Genomic DNA, 21,275 nt, shown 5'->3' on the forward strand with positions numbered 1-21,275 from the left:
TGTTATACAAGCTGTACACTGACTGCTTTACATTGTATCAAAGTGTCATTTATTCAGTGTTGTCGCATGGAAAGATATAATGAAATATTTGAAGAAATGTTAGGGGTGTACTCACTTTTGTGAGATACTGTACGTGTTTAATCGCTCTATATTTATCACTTATAGCCTATAGTGTGCACGTTTCATAACTCCGATCTCTCAGTCACCCGCTTTGTATGTAATCGGCAAATAAACTTTTCTGGGATCCCACAACTGATCTCGAATCAGAAGAGAGAACGGTATAACCGTCACGTCTCACTGCCGGTGCACGCGCAGAGCGACAGATGGGTGAATGTGTATGCTCCTACAATGGCGGAGCAGGTAAATATCCTTCCCAATGTCTGTTTTGATGGTTTTTATCATGTTTTATCACACTTACAGATCTGAGATGATGCTAACTCGCTGCTTGAAGACCGCAGTGTATTAATATGGTGACGTAGGGACAAGGGAGGGGACTGCTAACTGCTGTCAGTGACAGGAAGTTAGCTAAAAGAACCATTTCGCTTACAGCACCTTTAATAGTACATTTACAATAAGATATTATATAAAAAAGGATAAATATGTTCAATGGTCTATTTAAAATGAAGATCTGTACATTAGTGCAATCAAACATGTGTAAATGATCACAGTTTGCGGACAGATAAGGATGTGTTAGATGTAATGTATTTGCTGTAGTTTGGTCTGGCTTCGCGAGACTAGATGTAATGTAGATGAAGAGCTATAGTATCTGTGATTTACTTTGCTGGTACACCACATATCCTAACCTTTTTCCTTAAATTGAATCAGATCTAGAAGATCCCAATTGCGGCCAAGACTGACCACAACTATCCAACGGCCATTTCCCTTTAACATCCATAGGTGCAGTTCCTGTGTCCGTAATCTCTCCGGCCTGCAGATGCAGATCACTGATCAAAGGCCTAAAAACAGCCGCATCACACATCAAAGAAGTTAGACGGACCCCCTTGGGTTGAGTGTCTTCACAGTGCAGGTTGTGTGGGTTACATCATGTGGCCCTGATGTTAATCTTTTTATACACTCCTAGTTCAAACCCATTGATTTACAGGACAAAGATACAGATAACGCAAATCGCCTGGGCTCTAGAAAATCCTCTGAGGAACACAGACGTCCAAACTCAGATCTGTTTTTCTTCTGTCTTTGGATAGCAGAGCCGTCAAACCCCGGGCTCAGTGGTAATAGCTCCAGTTTGACCCAGTCCACCACATATGAGATTCCAGACCAGCCTGAGATGATAAAGCGACTAATTACTTGTTTTCCTAAAGGCTTCAAAACTGTTATTCTACTGTCGGCTATAATTGGAGCGGCAGGCTGGCATTAGGGCTCAGATAGGGGATCGTGGCGAGCTGATAAAAAGCAGCTGAGGGGTCAGGTATCTTACAGCCCCGCTCCTGCTGGTCCTCATTCAGAGGTTGGGACCTCATTTGCTGGGTCAAGGCTTTCAGCAGTGGGCTCAGATTAACATGGGGACCGAGACCCACAGGGAGAAAGAGAGAGAGAGAGTGACAGAGAGAGAGAGTGAGCAGGAATTCCACATTTACCACGTTCAGATATCCTGATAAGAACAACTCAGTTGGTCTTTAAATGTACAAGGAGGGAGTCACTGGTGGTTGTAAGGCCAGAAGGACAGGAAGCGGGGTGATTTTTTTCTCATACAGTGCTGGCACAGTGTGATGGATGTTTGAGATTATGTGAGCTATAGAACTTGCAGGAAAGTATATCATGCATTTCTCTGCTTAAAAAATGTAAGGCAGGTATACCGCCATTGTTCTTAAATGTTGAATGTATTTTACACACACTTTTAAAAATGCAATAACTGATTTGTTTTTGGCCAAACAGCTGCTTAAAAACACAACCAGTTATGGAGCAACAGTAACATTCATTTTTCGTCATGTTTATATTCAATACTCATTATCTTTAATCTCTGTATTGGTCTCCCCCATCTTCTGACCAACTTTGCCTGCTAAATTCTCCATGTTCACAATATAAATTCTGTATTTTTTAAATGGGCACTCTGCCGACTTTCAATATATAGTTCAGCTAACTCATCACAAGGAGTACACTACTATCAAGCCTGTGAAACAGTTGTCCACTGCTTCTGTGGCTCTGGAGGGGGCTTTCATTCATTTAAAAATATAACCCTAATGGTGTTATTCAGAAGATAGTGGATTGAGTGTGAGACTTTTTAACAAAAAGCCTGTGTTAGAATATTTGTGTTTGGTTAGAAAGTAATGGTCATTATTGAGGGAAGGAGGGTCGAAAGACACTATCCAGATGCATTCTGGGACGATCCAGGGTTTTGGGAGGCTTTGCTAACTCTACTGCTTCAATTTAGACTTTTTTCAGTCACTAAATCACCATGCCTTCCTTTGTAAAACAACAAACCTTAAGGAGTTTAAGTGATTTAAATGTTTTTTCTCATTTTGAAGCCACACTGTGGAGACATTTAATGTCAGCAGTGGTATAAAAAATACATCATAAAACTTAAATGCATGCATTTAAAAACTGCCTGTAAAATGTACAGTATGCGTTTCATTATTTGAAAGTAAGGTTGCAAACACACTAGTTTCCATTTTAATGCATTTACACCATGCATGTTTGCACACACCCAGTCCTTCTAGAGCTTATAGCTAAAACCATGATGCCAGTGTGTGCCAGGTCTCTGCAGGAAGCTCAGATTTACTGTGTGTCCGGCTGACTGAGATTAGAGTAGAAGGTTTTACCTGTTGACAGTTCTGGAGCACATTGCACACCATTTAGTGGTATAGACCGGCATATAATCGAGTAGGTCATTGTTTGTTTAGGATTTAACCCCATTTTAAGCTGATCTAGTTACGCTGAGCGTGTAAGGCTTAATAATGCAAACACACTAATAGGATCTGTGTTGGTGAGTAGATCCATAAAAATAGAACAATCCTTTGATGCAGCAGGAGCCTCACTTTCACATCTCTAACAACACAGCCGCCTGTGGTTCTGGAGTGTGATTTTTTCCCACGGAGTTGTCAAGGTAAATATTTTTAGCAATCTTACAATTGATTTTGTTTCTGTTTTGCAAAGGGGATTGTCACAGTTTACGCTTTAATATTAAGGGAAGGTATTTCTTCACAGGTTTTTCTTTCTAATTTTTTCATTATCTTTGACATGTATTTATCAATTTTTTTTCCATCTATTTTTGATTATTTTGAGTATTTATGTACCTTGTCTCCTTAATTTCTAGAGTTTACTTGTTAGCCTGAATATGATTTCATTGTGATTATTGATAGGGGTGGAACTCTGTACAAGCCCATTGGGCTTCGTTCCCTCCTTGCACCATTAATTGTTAATGTGTGCTAAATAAATAAACTAAACTAAACTAAACTAAAGGTAGCATCAAATACAGTTATCATTTTCCAATAAGATTCATTTGGGCAACCTTGTATACTTAAAGTAATGATATATGTTTTCAGAGAAGTCAATGAAATGAATTAGCAGTAAAAAGGTAAAATTACTACGTGTGTAGTGCCGTATGTGGGCAGGTTCATGGGCCATCTGCGCTGTCTTTAATACATATTATCTTTATATAAGCTACAAAAAGTACCGCAATTTATAAATTAGTGAAATATTTAAGTAATAATTTGAACTTGTGTAAATAAATAAAAGAAAATTGTAAAAAATAATTAAATACACTGAGTTACTATCCTTTGTTGTGCCATGTGTTACTGCAGCCTCAGACAGATTAGTGGACTGCAGTGGCTTTATTTAATGGTAATCCTGTTTATTGGGCTTCACACTCACTGGGATAAATTGTTGAATTTATTTCCAAATTAGAATGATTTAGAAATGGCACCACCTTGTGGCGGTCTGCATGGCAGGCACATAAGTCAAAACCTGGTGCTGTTTTGTGCTACACAGCAAAACAATGAACAAGTTCTGCACTTTTTCCAGAGATCGACACAGAATGAGGAGGCTGCTGCTTGTTGGAATTATTTGCATCGCTGAAGTCCTGCTCTGTGCTGCTGATTCTTCAGCTGTAAGCGAGGAAACGCTGAAAAGTGAGGACTTCATTAACAAAACACACTAATAATCTGCGTCTATATCTTACTGATATATGGTTTGCAGAAATGAATGAATGTATATTATTGGCTTTCTGTAGAGCTGTCTGCAGCTGGGGAGCAGTATGTTGATGAGGAAATAAAGCAAGCGTTACTTGGGATAAAGCAGGTGAAGGAAGTGATGGAGAAGAAAGAGGAGAAACACAGACATTTAATGGATGCCCTGAGACACAGCAGTGACAAGAGGAAGGTATAATTTGTGTTTTCTGTGATTGCAATTAAGTGCCCATCCTCTGCAAAGACATTAGACTGGCAGTAATCACTCCTTATGATGTATAGTAACCAAATGACTTTCTGAAGCCCCTCACATATTTTCTGCTACACAAAACCTCACGGAGAAACCTCAAAGCAGACAGTGAATAATGTGTGTGGGAGTTGGGATAGTTTGGGGAGTTGGGTTGTATAGTTTTTTTTCTGCAGCCAGGATAAATGAACTGTCTGTAGATTAATCTGTTTTTCTTATATTGCAAACTATAAGACGGGGCTTTGTACCAGGGCCCCTAAACCGCATCTTCTCCTCTCTGGCGTATTAAGAGGTAAAGTATCTGTGACAGGACGTTTCTGTTTTGGGGGTTTCCTTCAGGGGGCCATGCAGTTGGCCTGGAAAACGGAGCAGAAACTGGATGAGGCTGAGCAGCAGTGTCAGGATTTAACCAAATCTTCCTTTGAGGAGTGCCGACCATGTCTTGAAGATACTTGTAAGGCCTTCTTCGCCTCTAAGTGTCGCCGTGGCTTCACCTTTTTCTCGATGAAGGTTTGAATTGGCATATTCCAATTATAAACAGACCTTCAATGTATTAAGAGATGAGACTGATTTGTAATAGGCTCCAAACATGATTGCTCCTCCTGCAGGTGGAGGACTTTTTCAGGAAAATGGCCGCCCAGCTGGAAGCCACAGAGCATGTCTACAATCAAAACGAGGAGAGTTCGGGTCGCGCAACCAACTCCCCCGAGAAAGCGGTCGTGGAAGATGAGGCAGATCTGGAGCTCCTGAAGGCAGATGCATTGTTCAGACAGCTGCTGTCAAATGTCAGCCTCCTGGACAACCAGAGCAACACTCTGGCCAAACAGATGCAACAGGAGTTTGGGCATTCCTTCATGGCGGCCTTCACCTCAGAGATCCAGCCTAGCCAGCCGGCGGGCACGCAGGGCGACTCCAGCTCTGGCTTCTTCGGGACAGTGGGTGTGGATCACATCCTCGACTCAGTGTATGACTTTGGGAGGAACGTGATGGAGGAATTCAGCTCCACAATGGCGGATGTGTTTGAAGAGACACAAGAAGCAGAGGACTTATTTTACCCAAGCAGAGGTATCGGATGTCATTTGTAGCACTTTAATTCTAAACTCACATGTAAAAACAACCACTGTAACATCTGTTATTGTGTGTTTACCAATAAAGATAATGGATCACTTTCTGCTTCCGGACAGTCCCAGGGCAGACAGCTGTGCAGACGCCTGCGCAGACAAGCATCAGAGTGCTGGCAGCTCCAAAGTTTGTGTGAGATGTGTGAAGAGTATCTGCTTACAGGTAAATAACTTATATTCAAACAATATATTCGTGTGTTTTTTCTGGATCTTTTTAGCTGTTCATCCCAGACAATCACACAGGCACATATTCACATATAGTACAGATATGCAGAAATATTCCTATCTGAGCCTTTAATGCAAAATATAGCCTAAATAACAAGCTGTTTATCGATGAGGGACAATTCCTTGATTTCGAATATAACTAATGGCATTTTAGCTATATAATATATTGCAATTGATAGAGTGAGGTAAATGAAATTTAGTTTTAAGTTGTTGACTTTAGAAAATAAATGCCTACTGTTTTGTGTGTGTGTGTGTGTGTGTGTGTGTTGTTCTCTTCACCCTGCACCCCGGGTCATTTGTACATGCAGAGTGTCCCAGTGTGCAGCAGTTACACTCTGAGTTGGAGGAGATGCACACGCTGCTCAACGGCTCCCGTCAGCAGCAGAATGACTGGCTGCAGCTGGTCCAGAGACACACCGTGGACACACAGAGATGGCTCATTAACATGGAAGACAAGTACGGCTGGGTGGGCCGGCTATCCAACAACACTGGTGGCCCACATGACATCTTCAGCCTGATCACGGTGTGTTTAGAGTAATGCTAAATGTATTAGACTTGATCTTACAGTATTACATTAGTGATGTTTTGAGACTGAAATGCATTTTCATACTTCTCTTTGGTTGGTAGATCAACAAGGATTGCTGTTGATACATTCAAAATGTTATAGCTATGTGATGTATAGTTATTTGACTTGTGTCATTGATAATATACTGTATAGGCTTGATCACTAAAAGGAATGAACAAGAAATGAATTTATCCGACTCAATAATAAAACCTAAAAATGTATATATACTTTTGGCTAAAGGATGGGGGAAGTTATTATGTATTACCATCATGTGGCAGGTGCTATAGAAAATGATTTGTTGCCATTTCAAAAACTGATGCAGTTCTCTCATTCTTCAGGTGAGTCCACAGCAACAGCTGAGGAGTATCCGACCTAAAGCTGACAGCAGTGTGGTTCTAATCATACTGGACTCTGCCCCAATTACTGTTTCAGTCCCTGCAGAGCTGGAGGTGGAAGACCCTGCTTTTATCGAATATGCAGCTCAGGAGGCTCTGACACTCTTTAAATGGCACATACATCCCTGCACTGTTGTGACTTAATCAATTATTTGGCTCCTATCTTCACCTGGCACAATTCCAAACAGAATTTGAGCTATAGGGGAAGGTGGGGTGATTTGTGCAACTTTTTACTCAAAGTGATTTTAAAGTGAGGCCTTGACAGTTATGTCTCCAACTCAAATATGTACATATATTTCAGGATGTTGTGCATCCCTGGCAATAAAAACTTTGGATCTGGAATAAACTGTTTAAGAAATATAGCTTTCGGAAAAAAAGTTGTCTTGTCGCACAAATCACCCCACGTAGTGGGGTGATTTGTGCGTCATTGTGTCACAATGACAAAGTCACCATCATCATCTTTCTGGCCATCTTAACTCTCATCAGTGGTGTCGTTAAGTGGAATTGAGATGTCACTCTCTTCTGAGCTACTGTAGACAGTCACTTTCTTTTGGTGACCAGCGTATACAGCCATGCCACTGGCACAACTCTCAGAAATGTACTTTGCACTAGTTGCTCCGTGCTTGTGGAACCAACTGCCACCTGACAAATGTGATTCCCCCTACATTTCTGCCTTTAAATCAAGGCTCAAAACCCATATGTACACCCTGGTGTTTCCTCCCCATTAACTATCTTACCTCTGCACTACTATCTGTGTTTATGTGGATGTATGGGCTTTACGTCTTTTATTTTGGTTATTGTTATTGTACCTTCATTGTTTACCTACTGAATGCACTATGTACAGCACTTTGGACAGTGCAAACTGTCATAAATGTGCTTTTATAAATACATTTTACTTACTTACTTACTTATAACTCACCCAGGCCCTTGCGCACAAATCACCCCATCCCCAGAATTTTGGATAATAGGCATGATGCAGCAATTTAGGGTTGACATTGTGCTAACTATATAGACTCAAAGTGTAGCATACCAAAGCACTAAAACATGTGTCAAATGTTTTCAAACGTGTCTATAATTGTTCAGACACAATAATCAAAAAACCTTGATCATGGAAATTTTACTTTGAAAGGCAAAACACAGTTTTTTGAGCTTAAACGTGCTTATATCTTATTCCTTGTGTCTCCCTTCTTTACAGGATGAGTCAAATGGACGGCTCTTCTTAAATATGTGGTCACATTTCCAATTTCTTCCACGGTTTTCTAGAAACAAGGGGTTTTGCAACTTCCAAAATGCACAAATCACCCCACCTTCCCCTATACATTGTGATCGTTTGAAACCATCAACCTTATGGCATGACACATCCCTGTACATTTCTTCAAATGTAATATTTTTCTAAGAGACACAAGGCAATTGGGATGATAAATTATGAATGATGAGGTATTTTAAACACAGTTATCGACTTTGCATAAGATTAAATGGATTCATGTGCAATGTGCATATTTGCAGCCACAGACCTTTAAACCTTTACCAACACAGGATCTTTTTTCTTTTAATTTATTTATGTAGATTCTTGGATATATTTCTGCAATAAAACTGTGAAACTTCTATTTGAGCTATAATTTTGTTTTGTTAACTTTGTCACAAAGTCGTCCTGAACCTAAATTTAAAGTGATATTTGCATATTTTATAAAGATGATATTTGATTAATTGCAGCAATGTTTAATTATTATCATAATTACTATTAGTTTTGGTAACGCGTTTTTGTGAAACAATCTATTTGAGCAATGCGGAGATGTGAAAGCAGATTTTGTGTCTTTCTTACTGAATCAAAGAAAGTGCACTAAACGAGTTTGTGCTGACTTTTTATTATTATATTTGTATTCTATATTATTCTTGTTAATTGATAAAAATGTATTGGATTTTATCCATTTATTCTTGTGATATGCACCACATTTATTCCTCATTACCATTGTCAAAAAAAGAGCCATATGAATAGTTTACTGTATTTGACGCATTTAAAAATGTTTAGTCAATAAGTTATTGCTAAAATTAAACAGGCATGCAAACTCATAAACCATGAAAAAGGTGAGAAGTCCGAAAACAAACCCCGGTAGGGATATCAGAAGATTTTTTTTGTGATTTGAACATTTAAGAGAAGCAATTTGGTGTATTCTGGTGAAGAGAATTAAGGACAAACAAAACGTTGTCAGATGAATAGTGAAATGAGCAAAACCAGTTAGTCAGCCAACCTTCTTGACGTTTCCAATACAAAGTGTGTAGGTAGCCTATTTACCAAGAAAAACGTTAAAAATAGCTTAACAAAACGGTTAAAAATGCTGGCAAAACCAGCTTTAAATAAGACAGAAAATAACATGGAGCCTCAAATCAATCACACCAAATTCCCTTACAATAAACTAACTATTTATATTGTGGCAAACAGGATTTGCCTTATCTTTGTTACACAACCATCAATATAACACATAAGAATACACTCTGTCACCATAGTTACTCTCGTATTCACGCACACGCGCACACACACACACACACACACACACACACACACACACACACACACACCTCAGTCGTGCGCAGGAACATAATGGTGCAAAATGGGATGTTGAATGAATGTTTGGTGCAGAGGGCTCGGCCATTATTAGGCTACCAGTTCAGACTGACCAGTGTAATGACCTATAATAACCATAAACACCTAGAGTGCTTTTTACAATAGGATATATAAGGAGACTGAGGTGGGAACCCTGGACCTTGTAGGGGGGTCCGGGGGAATGCTCCCCCGGAAGAAAAAAATGCAACCTTTTAAAGTAAAATTCATCAATCTGGTGCACTTTGAGAAGAAAATTGCATGCAACCAGGCCCAGGGGCCCCTAAGCCAGAAATACTGATAGTAACTTTACATGTCACATTGTCAAAGAGCTCAGTCACTCATGTCAATAACAGGGTCCAAAAAGGAATCGCATAATATAAGGAAAGAAATCATCATGGGCCCCTCAACTAGTAGGTGAATAATAGAAAAGCAAGTGCAAAACTAAAGCATTATTAGCTCTGTCTTAGGGGCTTCATGAGGGGCCTTGAAGGCCCCCTCACACATACAGTAATAAGCTTTCTATGTGTAAATTCTATACTGTTCATAAAAAGTAGCTATCCACCCTTTATCTGTTGAATAGGAATAGGGAGGAGTGGGGCAGGGGGAGGGGGGGCTTTAAGAGTCTTTCCACAATCTTTTTTATTATTAACATCTATTTTCGCGATGAGCATGCACAAGCATTATTTAAAAAAAAAAAAAAAAAAAAAAAAAAAAGTGGGGGGCCCCACACTGGGTCTTGAAACGGGCCCCGAGATCGTTGAGACCGCCCCTGCCCGCTGCGCTTTCTCTCTGCCCGGCCCCGCTCGCCTCTCCATCGAGAATGCATTAGTTGGCGCAACAAATTCCTCGGCCCGTGTGAAACGGCCTTAACTACTGAACGAAGGAAATCAAATGAGGTTTTGGCATTTCCCCCCAAAAAACGGGACAAATTGTGTCCCGGGAGAGATTTATTTTTTCCCGGGACAGCTGGTGAAAAAAGAGAACAATTCTGGGAAAAACGGGACGGGTGGCAACACTAGTAGGCATATTAACACGGTAAAATAATAGTACTGCGGCTGCGGCTACTTGAACGCTCCGATGACTCTGAGAGAAAAAAAAATTAACTTTCCTGCAGACGCTCTGACTGACTGATGTCACCGCCCCTCAATGACAAACACTGTTTCTGATTGGCCAAATGACCGTCAAAGCTCATATGATAGGAGTTAAGATGCGTCAATCATAGTTAGTTAGTCACTATGGTCACCATGTCCATGCTCCGCTCCACACACCCACACACACAGCTGGCCATCAGACCCCCCCCCCCTCCCCTCCAAAAAATATTTTCTCAACGGATCTCCACGAATCACATAGATGGCAAATTTCGTTTCCAAAACGGCGAATTTCGCCGAAAGGTGACGAGTTTGCATGCCTAAATCTAGAGTAAAAGTTTCCCCACATTTTACAGATTATACACGAGGAATTTGAACATAGCCTACTTGTTTACTTGATATAGGATAAAGCATTACACACTTTTTGACGGCGTTTGAAATAGTTTACACTTCATACTACTAGGCTACATAATACTTCAAATATTCATAAATATTTTTCTACCATACTAAATCAGGTAATGCTGGGCTTACACTAGAGGACTTTTTAAAGACTTTGAAAAGACTGAAGACTGAAACCCTCTTACATCTAAAGACAATCAACTCACACCTGAAGACAACTAGTCATTAGTTTTCAGTCACAGAGTGAGATTTTGAAAAGACAGGGGTCTCATATTGCAAGACTACAACTAGATTCCTTTTGAGATTAATATCATTTCCGCAAACGCGATTGTGATTATTTAATTAAAAACAAGTTAATTCAATATTCCGAGCGGGGGACTTCCTTTAGTTATTTGACCAGCTTTATTTGCTGATCTCATACCCCAATAACTTTAACTCCTAACCCTGTATTTGACGGTAGAGTGTTCAGGTTGCGCGGCTGTCAGCCTGGTTCTCCACCGAGGCTTATATGAAAAAGTATCCGAAATAAGTGCCTCACCAGGCGGGCACAGGTCGCGACTAATGCCGCTCCTCCTGTGTCGTGCTTGGTGCATGCGAGAGTGTGACAGTGTTTACGTCATTTCGCTTGAGCCAACCCCCTAAGACTAGCGATAATATCAAACATGTTTGATAATCAAGACGGGAAGAAGACTGGCTGAAATCGGGTCGGAAGACCACCATACACCAAACGACTGAGATAACGTGCGCGCGCCACAACTCCAGCACGACTCCAGTGATTTCAGTCCGACATTGGAAGATTGTCTGCGACTGTCAAATCGCGTGAAAAGTCGTGTAGTGTAAGCCCAGCATAAGTATGGGTAGGCTATTGGAAAGCAGGGACTACAATCGTTTAGTCAACAGTCCCTCCTTTTGTGGGTGTGTTCGAAACATGGTTCGAAACCGGCTAGACTACTACTACCCATAATTATTATGTCTATGCTACTACCTACCATGGACCTATTATAAAAGCTACTACTACGACTACGACTAAACCATGACTATTACTGAGCTTGGTTTTACTTTTGAAAGGGTCATTCTACTTCCGGTGCCTGAACTAAAACCCGCCGAAAGAAATGGGTGGGCGCTGCATGAACCAATCAGATCTGTCAAGCGCCAAATTTAACCGGGAAATAGTGAATTCATTGCAACAATACAGCACTTCTCTCTATGGTCTCAGCTGATACGGACTCAACTTTATCCAGAAAAATGCCCGCCACAACAGAAATACACAACGAGGAGCCACAGCGACATGAGGACAGCTGTAAAATGGAGGAAGAGACCCAGACGACTGCAGCGTCAAAGAAAAACTTCGGTATTATGTGTGATGAACAGGGGTACTTGAACCAGGTCGAGTACATCATGCAAAACGGCCGCAGTAAGGGGGACCGGACCGGGACTGGGATCCTGTCAGTGTTCGGGGCTCAGATCAGATACAACCTGCGAGGTTTGTTACTTTTCTTATTTAACTTGTTTAGCTGGAGTAGTATCCATGCCCTTCAAAATAAAATAAATACAACAATGTAAAAACACTTGAACTATGAATCGTGAATTGAATTTTCTTGAAAAGTATCTGCGAGGTAAACGTAAAGGTAAATTATGCAGATTGTCAACTTTTCAAAGTGTCATAAATGTGTACTGTTGCACATTTCTACAAACTGTACAATGAGTAATTTATGTAGGCCTAATAATTGTCAAGATAAGGAAATAATGTTACTACCCCCAATGTTGTATACACTGGGGGTAGTAGAATCAACTGTTCCTCTTTTATATGAAGTGAGTGATAATGTTTTGTCTACTACAGTTAATAGATTGTTAGAAGTACGCTTTCTAAATGCTTTTGCATTTAGGCCAAAGTGTCTGATACATTGGATGAAATTCGCTTATCAAAGCTATGTAGGTCGACCGAAAAGTAACTAGAAATGGAAGCACAGACTTTGCAGGAGGAATATTTGTCATTATCATGAAACTGTGTCACCATTACATAGTTTGTCCACCAGGGAGCAGCTGTAGTTATTTTTCAACTGTAAGATTTCCCATAAACATAAACGAGAAGGATCCTTTTAATCATGTTTCTACTGTTCTTTAATATCAATATCTGTGTTGGCCTTAAAATTCCAGTGCCAGAGTACTTTGAACTTGCTGTAATTAAGTTTTCAGGAATGTAAAATAACCTGTTGCTGTTTACTTGTAGATCAGTTCCCCCTGCTGACGACCAAGAGAGTGTTTTGGAGAGGGATCCTTGAAGAGCTGCTGTGGTTTATCAGGGTGAGGATAAGATTTAGGCTACCATCTATATAAATGAAAATATTGTTTTCACTTTCCTCATGTGGTGTCTAGCCTAACCCTAAACGAGAAAAAATATCTCCATGGCTACACTTTTAAGTGATTTGGGTGAACTGAGCCTTCACCTGCAGCATTTTTGATGTGTCTTTTCAATGTGTGATCTCAGGGATCAATAAATGGAAACGAGCTCTCAGAAAAAGGGGTGAAGATCTGGGAGGCCAACGGGTCCCGGTCCTTCCTGGACAATCTTGGGTTCACAGATCGAGAGGTGGGCGACCTGGGTCCCGTCTATGGTTTCCAGTGGAGGCACTTTGGTGCAGAGTACAAAGACATGCATACAGGTATACAGTGTTTCATTTTTACTGTGTACTGACAAAGGCTTTTTAAAAAACTTTTTTTTATATATATATTATATACACATACATTGTGTGGTATCTACTCAGTTACTAATGTACAATCACACATTCTCTTCTCAATGTTTCCACACATCTCAAAATGGATCATATTTGCATATTGCACAGTAACAACTACACACACTGTGCCTCAGATCTACAATGATCCTTTCTTTAATCAATTCCCTCTCAACAGATTACACTGGACAAGGTGTTGACCAGCTACAGAAAGTCATTGACACCATCAAAAAGAATCCAGAGGACAGACGGATCATCATGTGTGCTTGGAACCCCAAAGGTGAAGCATGCTCAAACTTTAAAAAAAAAATATATACATTTGTTTGTAGTTACCATTCTGGGTGTATTTTAAATCTCTTTTCTTCTGGTTTTGTTGATACAGACATCCCCCTCATGGCTCTGCCCCCCTGCCACGCCCTTTTTCAGTTTTACGTGGCTGACGGCGAGCTGTCGTGTCAGCTGTATCAGCGCTCGGGTGATATGGGCCTCGGGGTGCCGTTCAATATCGCCAGCTATGCACTTCTCACCTACATGATCGCACACATCACAGGACTCAAGGTAAGACTGCTGCGCTTTTCTCGAAACACACGTGGTTGGAATTTTGTCTGCTCCCGTCACCTCACCTGCCATTTATTTTCTTTTTATCTTTTTTTGTCCCGTCAGCCTGGCGACTTTGTTCACACTCTGGGAGATGCTCACATATACGTCAACCACATAGAACCTCTCAAACTACAGGTGGGTTGGCTAAAGATTTATTTTTATTTTTTTCCGTCCCTTTCCGTTTTCTGATTTTAATTTAAACTTAAACGACCAAATCTGTCCGACTGTGCAGATGTCGAGAGAGATCCGACCCTTCCCCAAGCTGAGGATCCTGAGGAAAGTGGAGTGTATCGATGATTTCCGCGCAGAGGACTTTGAGATCTACGACTACAACCCTCATCCGACCATTAAGATGAAGTTGGCTGTGTAAAAAAAAAAAGTTGCAATAATCATAACAAGATTAATGTAGTGCCCGGATGCTTTAGAAAATCTATTTTCAAATTTTCTAAACGTACTGTTTAATATTTTTCCGTAAATTTTTTTTTTAAATATATTTTAAACTCTTGTAAGAAACAAATCTCCACTTCTGCTGTGTTTTCTATAGCTGAATGCTTGGTTATGAAATGTTTTGAGTGCTATGGGGAAAAATGCCAGTTTGTGTTCACTTTCCTTACTTTAAATTGTATACATGATTTCATTTGTAAATAAAGAATTTTCATTTGTCAGCTTGATGCATACAGAATTGTTATTGACAAAACGGGAGCCATGCAGTATTACAGTTTAATAATAGAAAAACGCATGTATTACAACACAAAGAAAATGACAAACAATGCAATAGGTTGCCAATCACATTCTGACAACACCCTCTACACACCAACCAACAGGATAAAGAGAAACTGCTTCCTTATTGGGATATTTCTTTTAAAGCTAAATATAATTTGCTCACATTAAAGTTGTGTTTATGTGCTGCATCATTGATTCTTGCTGGTGATCATTTTACGTAATACATGTCCAAGAAGCACAGAAGTCACTGAATCCTTGAAATATGATATTCAATTTAAAGTTTCAAAAGCTGAACCACAATCACATTAGCTGCATTCAGGCCTGTCGGCAAGACTTGTTTCTTCCCTGAGAGAAAGATGAGAATCATTGCTGATTGTAACCCTGTTATTTCTACATCTGACTTTTCGAATTAATGTGGGTGAATGTGATCATGGGTCATTTATAGTTCACAACATAGCACTGAATTAGACTGCTTAAGGTGAGAACACACCGGGCGCGTTGGGTGTGGTGGGCGCGTTGAAAAATCCTATTTTTGCATAGGGAACCATTGGTTGGGGCGCGAGGATCCGTTGGCCGCGGCAAAGCGTTGCTTTGGGCACTTTGGGCGCGTTGCCAAAGCGTCACCGCGCCGGCAAAGCGTCAAAAAGCGTCACCGCGCCGGCAAAGCTTCAAAAAAAAGATGAAAATATTGAACTTTCAACGCTCCGGCGCGTGACGTTTAGCCGCGTTGGCCAATCAGCGGTGAGCTTGACCCTACGTCACTGGCAGAGAGCCGGAGGACAGAAAAATCTGAGACAAAATGGAGGCGCAAATAATCACCGCTGTGTGTGCGAGACCGTGACAACACAGAGGCAAACACCGAGTAGGAAATGTATTTACGGCTGGCTGCCTGGTGCTGTATGAAGCAGCTCGGGGTTACAAGACGTGGGGAAGGTGAACCAGGAGCAAATAATCACCGCTGTGTGTGCGAGACTGTATAAACACCGTGGAGTTAATGCGGCTGGCTGGTGATATGAAGCCGCTCGGGTGGGGAAAGTGAGCCAGGAGAATGGGCTTCCTGGTTAATTCAGTGAATATGTGTGGCTGTGCTTAAGCCGATAAACCAAGTTAGCACCGGTCGGATAGCGTTAGCTAACTCACCCGGCTGTGTGCGGCCACCACCTCCATATAATGAACCCACAACGGCTAAATCCGGGGAACTTTCACAACGAGTACAGCGAAGCACCGGTGTTTATGCCTGCCCTATAGGCTATCTACGCCAGCCACGGTCCCGTCACAGCCAGGTAATGTAGGCTACTTGCCTTTATTTTCTACTGCCCTGTGCACAATGCTGCTGTAAATGTGTTTGGTATGGTGCTGCCTTGCTGTTTGTGTTCATTTCCGAGTGGCGTGAATCTGCAATGCTGTTTTAAGGCTATTTGTTCCGTTCACTTGCTGTTTATTTGTTTTTTGGCACAATTGTTGGCCGTGTAGGTGTTGTTTTTGTGTGGACATGAACGCTGTTGTGTCGGGTCGGATCTGATCGCAGCCATGGTTGATTAGGGGAATAAATATATCGGGGGAGACTAGCTGCGTAGCTCCGTTCCTCGGACTCCCACAAAAGATAGAGCGCAGCGATGGGGATTATCTCAGCCATGGTTGATCAGCAATAGAAAAAGCGGGGGGAAATAAGTTTCGTGCGGGCTCATCTACGTAGGCCATGACGTAGGCGCGTTGCTTTTGGGCGCGTTGGACCATTTTTTGACACAAAATGACCACGCGCCAGATCGGGCGCGTTGGTCGCTTTGGCCCAAAGCGCCAACGCGCCCGGTGTGTTCTCAGCTTTACACTTCACGTTTTTTTTTTGTGTGTAATCGATTAATTCCAATTAATCAAGTCTAAAAGAGCCTTTATGTTCAAATCAAGTCCTCATTTGTTAGTGTGCAGCTTCCATGCATCTCCTTCAGGGTACTCATGCCTCTGCACTGATGATTCCAGCATCTCACAGGAATATCCGGGATCCTGAGAACAAGAATTACAATGTACTCAAACAAATGCCTTAAGAAACAAGTTTGAAATATGTCAAATAAGAGACATTTGTGTGTCATGCAGAGTCATTTAGTAAGTTGTCGTTGGCATCTCTGTGCTCCGTCTCACCTTGGGTGGCATGTAGTGGGCGTCCTGAATCACCACAGGACTGGTGAAGTGCTCATGCAGGTGATCCACATATTCACACATTCTGGAAAGAGAAAAAGAAGCCAGAAAAACAGCTGCTCAACGGTCAATAGCTCTGACTGAAAAACAAAAATAGAAATAACTCCATTCTGCTCTTACCTGTTGTTGCTGAGACTTCCAGACACACGGATGTAGTCGAACAGAATGAGATGCTGGACGAGCTCACAGAGACCAACTCCTCCAGAATGAGGACAAACAGGCACTAGGGGAGAAGACAGTGTGTATATATATATTATTTTCATACAGAGTTTTATTTATTGATGTATTTGTTCACATTTGTAAGGCATCTGATAACTTTTACCGTTGAACTTGTGGGCCATCAGCAGCACAGCCAGGTTCTCGTTGACGCTGCCCAGACGACAGCTGTCTATTTGGACAAACTGCAGGGCCTTGGCCTGGAGGAACTGCTTAAACATCACCCTGTTTTGACACTGGAAAAGGAAACAGTTGCCCAGCTAGAAACTATTATTTCATCCGCCATGTGATATGCGTATGCTAGAGACAAACTTGAGCTCTGACCTGCTCTCCTGTTGCAACTCCGATCCCGAGTGGAGCCAAAGCCTGCAACAACAAAGTCAAGTATATTTTGTCAAGTCCTTCAACCAGGGATGGATGACCAGTGGATTACCAAAACATCTACAGAGAGAAACGCAAAACTTCAAAAGGGATGTGAAACGACAACACAGACGCAAAATTACTTTGAAGAAATGTAAAAACTACAAAAAGACAGAACAATTTCAAAACGGACACATAACTACAAATGCAGACATAATAAATACAATGAGACAAAATAAAACCTTGGAAATGGTAGCATGACCCAGAATATCATCTGGAGACGTGGGCTCCTCAATCCAAACGGGTTTGAACTCAGCCAGGCTGGACACCCAGCTGATTGCCTCGGGCACGTCCCATCTCTGGTTGGCATCGATCATCTTACACAAAAACACTTCAGTATACTGCTATTTCCAAATGTTAATACAACATGGAGGGTGCAACAAAAGAAACAAACTTACCAAACTGTTATTGGGTCCAATCATTTTCCTTATGAGGCGACACCTGCGTATGTCGTCCTCTAGATCGGCACCGACTTTCACCTTGAACTTGGTCCAACCACTTCTAAGTGCATCTGTGCAGAGCTTAAGAAACACACAGAAACTGTCATGACAATGATTGGTCCAACCCCAACGTGAAAAATTAGATGAGTTATATAGCACAGAGACCTGTTTGAGCTGCTGGTCTGGGTATCCTAACCACGCACAGGAGGTGGTGTAGGCAGGATAACCCTCTTTCAGCATCTGATCCTCTGGCAGAAAGAAGGAAGCAGTCGACACATAGGTAATAATCACTCAAGAACAAGTGTGTGTTCATAAAGCAATTATGGAGCGTCGGGGCCTATTAAGCAAGCTAAAAGCCCTCCTGTTAGTTTCTAAAGAGGCAATTTCGTTACGCAAAATCCCATTCAGCCATGTAATTAATGGCTCTTTTTAGTGCACTCACCCCTCTGCTGCTTGCCCTCCTGTGCTTTCACAAGTATGTCTGAATGAGAGAAGAGAAGCAGAAAGAGTCTGTTAGGTAGAAAGAAGGGATCTCTTTCCCTAAACTGTGCTGGACATTCTGTGCATCATAAAGCATAATCTCACCGAGAGCCTCCTCCTCTGTGAGCACATCGGTGATGTATCTGAAGTCAATGCAGGAGACAATCTGCTTGGGATCCTGAATAGACACACACACAAGACCTGCTTTTTCCCTTGTGATCCCATCCTGGACTTCTTTCAAAATGAGACCTACATTTCCTGTGACTCACCATGTCAGCGAGCAACTTCCACAGCGGCTACAGAAAAATTGTGACAAAGGGGTGAGTGACAAAGTGTCATACGTGGGAAAGAAACAGTGTTTTTCTAATTATGTATCATCAAACAGTCCCACCTTTGACTCAGCCCTCGCCCACAGGTCCCACACAGCATTCAGTATGGCAGCAGTGGCCAAGTGGATCACACCTTTCTCTGGACCTAACTGGTTCAAACAATATTAAACAAATTGCATCACAAAAAAAAGAGGCTTAAAGATAGTCAGCTATTCCTGAGAACGATTGTTGTCAAAACACTTTTTCAAAATAAGTGAGTATCTCCTTCACACCGCTACCTGAACATACTGTGTGTACGCTAAATAAAACAATCTGGTGTTAATACACATCCTAGGCTCTGTAAACACATAGGCTTATGTAAACAGGGTAATTAAACAAAGGGTGCCCACCATAGTATGTCAGTTTGCAGAGTCAATTAACAACAGATGTTTCTTTCAGTGCACACACACATAATGGACAGTGGTGAGGAGATATTCACAGATTTTAAGAAAAAGTGATTTTGATAACAAACATTCTCCAGTATTGCTGACTCTCCTTTAATGGCATGGGAAGGAGATTAAATTTAAGAAAGTGTGTTGAAATAGGATTTGTGGGAAGAGCCTATAGGCATTCAAAAACTGTCATTTTTCACATTTTGTTGCCATTTGCACACACCATAAAAAGCTTTTTTCGCATCCTGACGATTCCCTTTCACATGTATTTCCCTTGACCCATCAGAGAGCTTCGGAAACCAAATTAGAGGACTTGTGGGTCCTTTCAATATTACGAGGCAACATCATTCAGTCTGCCAGCATGACAGACTGAATGATTTTAAATTGAATTGTGTTACTAAACAGGATTCATGTGGCTCTTATTTTTGGATCAAGGTGAGTAACAGAAATGATAGTGTTCTGGGTGAGGAGAAAGAAGCCGGATATAGTATTAAAATAAGAACAGATGTAGTTAAATGGAACCAAGATAAGAAGATGTGAATCACAACAAGGTGCTGTATAAATGGTAATGTCATCAGAACGATGGAGGAGGAAGGGGGGGGGGGAATCATGACTTGTACAATTATTCTCTCTCCAGTGAGACTTTTCTTTCCTTTTTTCCACTGCTTGCAACTGCTCTTACCCATCTCATCTGGCCATCACTGGTCAGGAGGCGGTAAAATCCACGAAAGTCGCTCACAATATCCTGCAAGGATTTCCCGACCAGCAGTCCGGCCAGGGCCTTCACAGCACACACCACTGCGGGTTTCAAACCAACAAGGAACCGGCCTTTTACATTTTCACCAAACCTCATATGAAATAAGTTGTATTGTGCATATATTATCACAACCACGAGATGGCGCTAAAAGGTTCAATTTTGCACACGAGCACGAGAGAAAATGATCTTCAAGTACAGTCAGAATAATGGGAACTATTTTGATATCTTCATGTAACATTGCACTGTTAAGTAGGCTTGTATTTATCATAAGGATTTTTTTGTGGGTTTCTTTATTAGCCTATGACTGTAAATGGATGAAGAATGCAAATCCGTATTTAATTAATAGTAGGCTAGGTTACGAAAATACTCAAGTAGGCTATAGGCCTACATTTTTCCTCTGTTAGGCTATTTAGTGAGGTAGAAGTTGCATGAAATGGAAATACTCAACTGGGTATGCGGTAGGCCTACTTCAGTAGCCTAAATATATCACTGCATATACCATAGATAGTATAATAAATGCATACCAGGGTTTTGGCATTTACATAGGATTCGATCCAGGAAGTCGAAATTCGGAGTTTATTGGCTGCACTTGAACGAAGCACGATATAACCGACTGTTTATGGCTCTAGTTTACGTGCCCTGGTCAAGCTATAATGTGCGTGTTAAATAACTGTGAGTCTCACCAATCTCCGTCCCTTTCCCCAAAGTGAACGTGAGGCCAAAGCCTTTCAAGCCGCTGTCCGTGTCGAGCACCACGTACGCGGCCGAGTAATCCGGGTCGGTGTGCTGCAGCGAGGGAAGTTACAGTGATAAGGGTCTCAGTAAAAACACAAATGCAAATGTCAGGAAGTATAGCCTGCCTTTGGCTATGTTATCCAGATTGTTGCTACAGCTGCAAAAAGGTCCCTTACCATTGCATCTGAGCCATGCTGCTCCAGAGACGTCGGGAATCTCACATCCCGGACTGTCAAATGAATAATTTTGTGCAACATTTTGCCCCTCAGATTGATTGCACTTGTCTTGTGATTCGAGACACTGTTTGGAAAAGTTTCAGTTTCCTTCTAATTTGACTAGTAGTAAACGCTGATCCCACCCACCTCAGCCATTGGTTTGAACACTTAAAGAGACACATCAAACACCGCATTTAAAAAAAGCCACTATGGACTGTGT

At 41.4% G+C, this 21,275-nt stretch overlaps 2 protein-coding genes and 1 pseudogene across 5 annotated transcripts; 2 read left to right on the forward strand and 1 right to left on the reverse strand.

The window, feature by feature from the left end:
- The first annotated feature begins 3,991 nt into the window (after positions 1-3,991).
- On the forward strand, positions 3,992-6,839 carry LOC307267687 (clusterin-like protein 1; annotated as a pseudogene). Its single transcript has 6 exons — positions 3,992-4,085; positions 4,187-4,335; positions 4,729-4,899; positions 4,998-5,673; positions 6,044-6,258; positions 6,639-6,839. The product of its transcript is annotated as a clusterin-like protein 1 (transcript).
- A 4,960-nt stretch (positions 6,840-11,799) lies between these two features.
- Positions 11,800-14,720, forward strand: tyms (thymidylate synthetase). 2 transcript variants are annotated; one of them, XM_080050513.1, is made up of 7 exons: positions 11,810-12,267; positions 13,015-13,088; positions 13,273-13,447; positions 13,695-13,796; positions 13,899-14,074; positions 14,180-14,251; positions 14,349-14,713. In XM_080050513.1, the coding sequence occupies exons 1-7, from the start codon at positions 11,991-11,993 to the stop codon at positions 14,484-14,486; spliced, it is 1,014 nt and encodes a 337-aa protein (XP_079906639.1). In that variant the 5' UTR covers positions 11,810-11,990; the 3' UTR covers positions 14,487-14,713. The 2 variants fall into 2 exon arrangements, with proteins under 2 accessions (XP_079906638.1, XP_079906639.1); XM_080050512.1 differs by having other exon boundaries at positions 11,800-12,267; positions 13,899-14,251; positions 14,349-14,720.
- A 121-nt stretch (positions 14,721-14,841) lies between these two features.
- Positions 14,842-21,133, reverse strand: enosf1 (enolase superfamily member 1). Of its 2 annotated transcripts, none has more exons than XM_080050511.1 (15): positions 21,017-21,133; positions 20,789-20,891; positions 20,031-20,146; positions 18,980-19,066; positions 18,858-18,884; positions 18,694-18,766; positions 18,551-18,589; positions 18,274-18,356; positions 18,067-18,189; positions 17,851-17,985; positions 17,573-17,614; positions 17,355-17,484; positions 17,157-17,255; positions 16,976-17,058; positions 14,842-16,840 (listed from the first exon to the last, which is right to left on the reverse strand). In XM_080050511.1, exons 1-15 carry the CDS (start codon positions 21,095-21,097, stop codon positions 16,748-16,750), a joined length of 1,314 nt encoding a protein of 437 aa, XP_079906637.1. In that variant the 5' UTR covers positions 21,098-21,133; the 3' UTR covers positions 14,842-16,747. The 2 variants fall into 2 exon arrangements, with proteins under 2 accessions (XP_079906637.1, XP_079906636.1); XM_080050510.1 differs by having other exon boundaries at positions 16,976-17,057; positions 17,153-17,255.
- Between the last annotated feature and the right edge of the window lie 142 nt (positions 21,134-21,275).

Source organism: Ammodytes marinus (assembly GCF_949987685.1).
Source record: "Ammodytes marinus genome assembly, chromosome: 21".
NCBI lineage: Eukaryota > Metazoa > Chordata > Actinopteri > Uranoscopiformes > Ammodytidae > Ammodytes > Ammodytes marinus.

Bases quoted from the DNA above. Each gene is read 5' to 3' on its own strand.
- tyms (XM_080050512.1), top strand. From the start codon at position 11,991: ATGGTCTCAGCTGATACGGACTCAACTTTATCCAGAAAAATGCCCGCC. The intron at 13,448-13,694 runs GTATACAGTGTT...CCCTCTCAACAG, and splicing joins GTACAAAGACATGCATACAG to ATTACACTGGACAAGGTGTT. The intron at 14,252-14,348 runs GTGGGTTGGCTA...CCGACTGTGCAG, and splicing joins TAGAACCTCTCAAACTACAG to ATGTCGAGAGAGATCCGACC.
- enosf1 (XM_080050510.1), bottom strand. From the start codon at position 21,097: ATGTTGCACAAAATTATTCATTTGACAGTCCGGGATGTGAGATTCCCG. The intron at 20,147-20,788 runs GTGAGACTCACA...TGAAACCCGCAG, and splicing joins GGGGAAAGGGACGGAGATTG to TGGTGTGTGCTGTGAAGGCC. The intron at 17,058-17,152 runs GTAAGAGCAGAA...TTCTCTTTCCAG, and splicing joins GGAAGTCTCAGCAACAACAG to AATGTGTGAATATGTGGATC.